This window comes from Xiphophorus maculatus, chromosome 19 (genome assembly GCF_002775205.1).
Source record: "Xiphophorus maculatus strain JP 163 A chromosome 19, X_maculatus-5.0-male, whole genome shotgun sequence".
In the NCBI taxonomy this organism is placed as follows: domain Eukaryota; kingdom Metazoa; phylum Chordata; class Actinopteri; order Cyprinodontiformes; family Poeciliidae; genus Xiphophorus; species Xiphophorus maculatus.
The window spans coordinates 3,468,429-3,475,613 of record NC_036461.1 but is presented as its reverse complement, the minus strand read 5'-3'; the positions used below and the strand labels follow the sequence as shown (position 1 = coordinate 3,475,613).

Below are 7,185 nucleotides of genomic sequence, written 5' to 3'. Positions count from 1 at the left end.
GACCCTTTAACCCTTTGTTCCCTTCGGCTCTCCGCAGACAGATGAGGCTCAACATCCGTGGAAAATCACACATGGAAGGAATTCAGATCCAAAGAATTCCTGTTGGGTTCATTTTCAGGGGCGCAGGCCACATTTCATCCAGGCAGGTACCCCTCGGTCAGCTGTCAGCTCCACATAAATACTCCGTGTTTCTGCCTTAAATCTGTTCCAGATGGGCCGTAAACTCAGGTCACTTGGTGGACCTGAAAGTAAGACCGGTAACATGTCCGCTAACAGCAGCAGAGCGGCTCGTTTCTGTCACAGCAGCAGCAAAACGCTCCCACTCCGACCCAGGGCAACAAATTTCACCCGCAGGCGGGTCAAACCAGGATTTCTCTACCTGAAAACACAAAATATTTGCTAAATATTCAGAGAAATACTCTTAAGATACAACCGAGAGTTATAGGGTAAATTATGGCGCAAATTTCCACCCCAAAACTTTTGAGATTAATTTTTAAAATTTTCTAGAGAAATGTTGGGAATTTCTGATTTTCAGTCAAAACTTTTAAAGAAAAAAACTCTGAAATTTTGAGATTCATCTCAAAAGTTTTCTAGAAAAAAAATTCAAAATTCAAAAATTTGCAAGAGAAAAAATTTGAAATTTTTAGCTTAATCTCACATTTTTGCTAGAAAACACCTTAGAAATTTATGAGTTAGAAATGTCAAATTGTTATTGGAAAAAAATCTGAGACTCTTCGATTGATCTCAGAAATTTTCTATTAAAAACAAAACAATTCAAGCTTGAAGGGTTTAAAATTTACAAGAAACAAAACTTAGAAATTTTTAGATTAATCTCTAAAATTTCTAGAAAAAAATGCAAAATTTAAAAGGTTTATAATTTGCAAGAAAAACCCCCAGAAATGCTAAAAAAAAAACAGAAATTCAAGTCAAAAATTTACTAAAAAAAAACTATGAAATTTTTAGATTAAACTCAGAAATTTTCTAGAAAATAATTGGTATTTTTTGCGTTTCAAAACATTTTTAAAAAATCTATTTTGTAAATCAGAAAATTTCAGATTTTTCTAGAAAATTTCTGAGGTTGAATTAAAAGATTTCTCAGTTTTTTTCTAACAAACCTTCAACTTTTCAAGCTCAAACCTCCCAGTTTTTTGCTGAAAATTTCTTAGATTAACGTCACATTTTCTCAATTCTTTTCTAGAAAATTTTCAACTTTTGAAATTAGAAATTTCCTAATTATTTTCTAGAAAATTTTAGAATTTTCAAACTCAGAAATTTACTTGTTTTTTTCCAGGGTTTGATTTCAAAATTTGAGTTTTTGGAGGAAGTTGACTCTTTTTCTGTGTACAGTGGCCCTGTTACCATAACAAGCTGCGTTTAAAACAAAATCTTTCCAAGTATGTTTGGTCTATTTTCTAGCACAAATATCGTAGTACACTGGAAATAAGCCAAATTAACCTGTATTTAACATTTTACCCAGATATAGGGGTTTGTTTTAAGTAGATAACTCTTCATAGGAAAATGTTTTGTTATAAATGAATGAATGAGTAAAGAGGTTTTTGGAAAACTCTTGTTTGAACTGACATTATTCTTGATTTTCAATGAAAATTCCTGAATACTTCAGGTCTAAACCAAAGCATATTAAAATGTTTTCCTCTGGTTTATGATCTCAGCAGCTGCAGCTTAAACTGTAAAACAAAACGTCTCTTTTTATTCTGCAGTCACAGATAAAATTTGATATTCAATAGTTTTCTATTAACTTCTGAGGAAACATTTCGTTCCAGCATCATGAACTAAAGAGCATTTCTGTTGGTAAAAGTAAATAAAAACAGTTTTGGTCATAGTTTTAGATGTTCGATGTCCTTATTTGGCTTTTATCTTCATGTTTATGAGTTTTTTCTGAACATTTTCCTCTGTTGAGTTTTATTTATGTCTTATCTGAAGCAATAGGAATGAATTTTCCCTCCAGCTTCAGAAAATCTGAATGAAATCTTTTTCTACAGAAACATAAAAACCAGGTACAGGAATTATTGTGAATATTCAGCAGAAAAAACACAAATAAAAATGTATTAGACTGAAAAACTTCTGCTGTGTGACGGATGTGAGAAAATTAAACCTTTATAAACAGAAATATAATCCAGATTAATCTGATAAAGTGAGATTATCCGCCTGTAGGTGAATATAAAAACACAGCAGAGTTTGAACAGTGTTGGAGAACAGGGGCGCTGCTAGACGCAAAGCGGACCTGGGCACAAAATCTGAATTTAAAGGCCAACATTTTAATCCTGATGCTTTTAAATATTCAGTTTTAATGCACATATTTAATCTAATAGACTTCACTGTAAAACTATTTTCTCCTTCTGATTTACAGCTTTTAAATCTGCCTCATTTCTTAAATAGCTCCAATTTTTGGTGCATCTTTTTAAAACGTCACCTCCTTTCGTTATTATCCAGCCTTTCTCTGCTCATTTCTTTGAATCTTTCAGACTTTATTTTGAACCTTAAATGAACCTTTTTGCCAGAATCTGTTTGGAAGTTTTGCATTTTGCATTAAAATTGATTTACAACTGATTTTAACATCTAAAGAACAAGATTTACAAGATTTTGTTCTATTTAGAGTTAAAATCCACATTTTGTTTGCAACTCTGAACATGTTTATGCTTCATCTGTTCAATGTTTTTAACATTTAGGTTACACAATCTCTTTCTTTGTTCTTTAATATTTTCCTCAAAATAATTTTTTTACAGTCTTTTAAGATCTTTAGGCGATTTGTTCCTTCAAGTGATAACTTTTTATTAAAATATGAGTTTTACTGAGACACAAAACAAATCTAATAATGCATATGGTTAAAAACAAAGAGACATTCAAAGTTTTATCCTGATAAATGTGACAGAAAGAGAACTGCACTGCAAAAAACATAAGTTATTACCAAGTATTTTTGGTCTAGTTTCTCCTGTAAATATGTTAAAACACTTGAAATGAGGCAAAACTAACTTATAAATAACTTTTCAGTGGCATATATGAGCTTGTTTTAAGCCAATAATTGCTTAATATTAATTTTAAAACGTATTTGTATCATTAGTAGATTATTTCACTTAAAATGTGTAAAAATGTGAAATAATCTGCCAGTAATAAGTGATTGTTCATCAAAATGTATCTTGAAAAGTTACTTATAAGTCAGTTTTGTCTTATTTTAAGTGTAATAAGATACTTCCACAAGAAACTAGACAGAAATAATTGGTAAGATTTTGTGTTTTTGCAGTGTGCGTTGCTCTTCACCTTATAAATTGGCTCAAATTATAAAGAAAATATTGCATTCTTTTTTAAAAAATACATAGTTTTCCACCTAGGAAGGATTTCACAGCCTCCAGAAAATGAATTACCGGAAATAAACTACTAAATGCGGGTAGGTTGTGCTTTATTTTAGAGGAAATCTGATCCTTTGTCTTCTGCATAAACATCAAAATACAAGATAGGCAACAATAATTAAATCTGTGTGAGAATAAAAAGAAACAGAAAGCTAAAAAAATATATCATTAAAACAAAAATATTTTTAGAGAAATACGCATGCAAGACTGAGAGCAGAGCAGCTGATCCACTGGTACAAAAACATCAGCACCGGTTTCCTGGACTGCAGCCATTTAAAAACCGAACTTCACAACAATACCGAGAGATGCGCGCCGCTCCGAGTCTTCACAAAACTCTAATAATACAAAAATAATAATAAATACGCTTTAACTATAGATGCAAAGAGAAAAACAGAGTTATTTTACACGTTTAAAGCCAGACTGCTCTCAGTTTTTTGCAGCGCTTTCCGGTGTTGGTCCAGCCAGGCTCTGAGCTCTGAGACCCGGTAACCCTCCGGTCCCCGGCCGCCCTGGTACGCCACCGTGCCCCGGTGCAGGACGTACAGTCTGTTGAAATACGCCCCGTACGCGGCGCTGGAGGAGTCCTCCATGTTGTCCGCCACCACCCGGCAGCCGGGCACCTCCAGGTGGATCAGGTGCGCCGCGCTCAGCCGCTCCTCCAGACTCTGGTGCGTCGGGATCTGGTAGGGCGCGTCGGTGCTCGTCCAGCCGTCGGACGGATGCGCCTCCTCGATGTACACCACCACGGTGTCCGCGATGTCCGCGTTCAGCTGCGCGACCTCCTGGAAAGCCTTCAGGCGCGCCATGAACGGCGGTCAGGTGCAGCTGCCGAAGTTGAGGATGAGCGGCCGGTCGCCGTGCGCAAAGTCCAGGATGCGGGAGTGCTGCCGGTCCTCCAGGCGCACAACTTCGGTGTTGGGCGCTCCGCGTCCGAGGTGCGCCGCTTTCAGAAAGTCCAGCTTCTGGCCGTGCCAGACGGCCTTCAGCGACTCCAAGCTGAAGAGCCGGTTGGAGTCCGAAATGCACACTGGAGGATCAATGGCATCGCCTCCCTGCTCCTTCACCCTGAAGAAAAACCTCTTCCTGATGCACAAGAAGTCCAGCAGCCAGAAAACTACAGCTGCCATGAGGAAGCGGGGCAGCAGGACGAAACAAACCGCCGCGTTTTTCACAGCTTTGACTGTATTCATCATCACTTTCTGATGATAACCTGCACGGCCCTGCGCGCTGTGCCACCGGCTTCTGAGTTGAAGTTAGGTTATTTCCGTCTCCCGCCCCTTTTTATAGCTTTGGCACATTTGAATGGATCACAGCCCGCCTCCGAACCGGGGCCGAGGCCTCACATGGCGGGGATTACCTGCTGTCGTCCAGGCGGGATGGGAGCGGAAGTATTAAACAAACTAACAGGAAAAATCAATTCATGTCACTTTGGAAGCGAAAGGTAGAGCAGAGTTGTGAAGTAACTAGTTCTACTTACTCCACCGGTGTCCAAAGTGCGGCCCGGGGGCCATTTGTGGCCCTTGGACTGAATTCCTGCGGGAACCAACTGCAATTCACACATAATACGAATTTGGCCTGTAGATCAAGATGGAGACTTTTAATTTGCAATCAGGGTAAGAACTGTTACCAACATAATTTTCTGACACAGGAAAATGTAAAGTACAACACAAAGTATTTGTTTTTAAAACCAAGTTTTAACAAAATGTAAAAAGACTTTTATTGAAAAGCCGCTTCTGCTGCTCCCAAATCAGCTTTTACTCTTTATTAAACTTGGCTAAATATAGAAAATATTTTTAAACAAAATGACCAAAATCATGTTCTTATTATTGAAAATAAATTTATTCAATCGAGCCCAAAGAAACTGAAGACTAGGAATCTGTTTTAATACAGCAAACATGCAAAATTAAAGTAGCAAATTTCTGCCAGAGAATTCAGAAATTTTGAGCGTAATCTCAGACAAATTCTTGAAAAAACAGGAAAATTTGCTAGAAAAACTAATAAAATTTTAGATTAATATCAGTATTTCTTCCCAAAGACTTGGAAATTTATGAATTTCAATTTTTTGAAAAAATTTCTTGAATTTTTTTTAGAATAATCCCAAAATTTTGTTTTTGGCATAAATTTAGTCCTTATTTTCTATCTACAAAAGACATGATGATAAAAATCTTTTGCAAGATTTGGATCTACAACATTTGAAAGGTTTGATTTGACCGTTTTGGCCCACATGGCAAAAAGTTTGGGCACCCCTGATTTACTCTATTACATTAACACGAGTAACCTTTCTGAAAAAATTACTTTCAGGAGTATTTTTACTGTGGTGTACTTTTTACTTTTACTTGAGTAATATTTCTGGATTTTCTACACGATTCACCAGACACACACCTGCAGTTTTTGTTAAATTTTGTGAGTTTTATATTGAAAGAAACTGATGTGGAAACTTTTTTTTGTAATGTATACGAATTATTGTCATTTTCATCCTTAATGTAACTTAAGTAAATAACTCCTTAATATTGATCTTTTAAAAACTACTAATACCAGCAGATTATTTCACTTAAACCATGTTGAGTCACAATCCCGGGCACTGCGCAGTTACCTAGCAACCCCAGCGAACCCAGCCGTTACCTAGCAACCCCAGCGAGCCCCGCCGTTTCCTAGCAACCCAGGTGGAGTTCTGGCACGTCGTTTTGTTGTTGACTTACAATAAAGAAACCACACTGCAAAAATACAAAATCTTACCAAGTATTTTTGTCTTGTTTCCAGTGCAAATATATTAGTACACTTGAAATACGACAAAACTAATTTACAAGTAACTTTTTAGCAAGATATAAGATTATGACTGATGGCTAATGAATAGCTACAATCCACACAGAACGTCCTATTTGTTCAAGATACAAAGTTTTGTTATTATGTGAACAAAGTCAACCAAACTACATGAACGAGTCCGTTATTCCAACATTTTGATTAAGCTAAGGTAATATTAGCCAAAGTGTAGATGGAGACTGCTTTACTTTTAAAAAATAATTATTAGCAAATTTGTTACAATGGCAGCTGAGAACAACACCAACGTATTCATCCTTTTCAGCTTTTATTTAACTTATTGAGAGAAAGTGACCCAAATCCCAATGAAATGGGTTGAATGAGCCAAAAATAATTTGAAAAGTAGATTTCTTTCTTTTAATCCAACAAAATCATTTTCAGGTTTTAGATATACGATAAAAAAAACACTTCTGTTTTCTATAATAAACAGTTATTTGCTTTATTTTAACTTTCTTTGCTCACTAGTACTTTTGACTCGAGTAATCTGTCCCACATACCGAAAAATTTGGACTAATGATCCGTATTAGATTAAAGATGTGACTCCTGTTTGTGATGTAACGAGAACTTTGCAGTCTGACTAGCAGACAAATCTGCTTTCCAGCTCTTAAAAACAGCTAATTTCTCGCCTCTTTCTGCCCACTTTCCTCTCCCACAGATGAGCTGGAATAACAATCTATAATCCAAATCTCCCAGGCGTTTCGGTGAGAAAACAAGCTCACCTGCTGTGCCTTTTGCATTAAAATTACTCACTGGTTGTTGTGGCTGCAAACCCTCACATCTACCTCCTTTAAACCTTCGTGGATTCCTGGCAGCAGCACCAGGTTTATTTGAGGATAGCACAGATCTAGGAAGGCAGGCTCTTTTTTCCTTCTTCTTTTTTTAAGGGCTTGTTTATTGAGACTCTGAGCTTCCAGAAACCACAGCTGATGGAAAATCAAAAAAGACTGAAGCACAGAACAGATCAGAATGATAAGTTACAGCCAGCGCTGGCCCACTTTCTTTC

The 7,185-nt window shown here is 36.6% G+C and overlaps 1 protein-coding gene across 1 annotated transcript; it reads right to left on the bottom strand.

Annotated features, from left to right (window-relative positions):
* Positions 1–3,398: 3,398 nt before the first annotated feature.
* On the bottom strand, positions 3,399–4,631 carry dio3 (iodothyronine deiodinase 3). The gene has a single exon (XM_014469622.2). It carries the CDS (start codon positions 4,556–4,558, stop codon positions 3,767–3,769), a length of 792 nt encoding a protein of 263 aa, XP_014325108.1. The 5' UTR covers positions 4,559–4,631; the 3' UTR covers positions 3,399–3,766.
* Between the last annotated feature and the right edge of the window lie 2,554 nt (positions 4,632–7,185).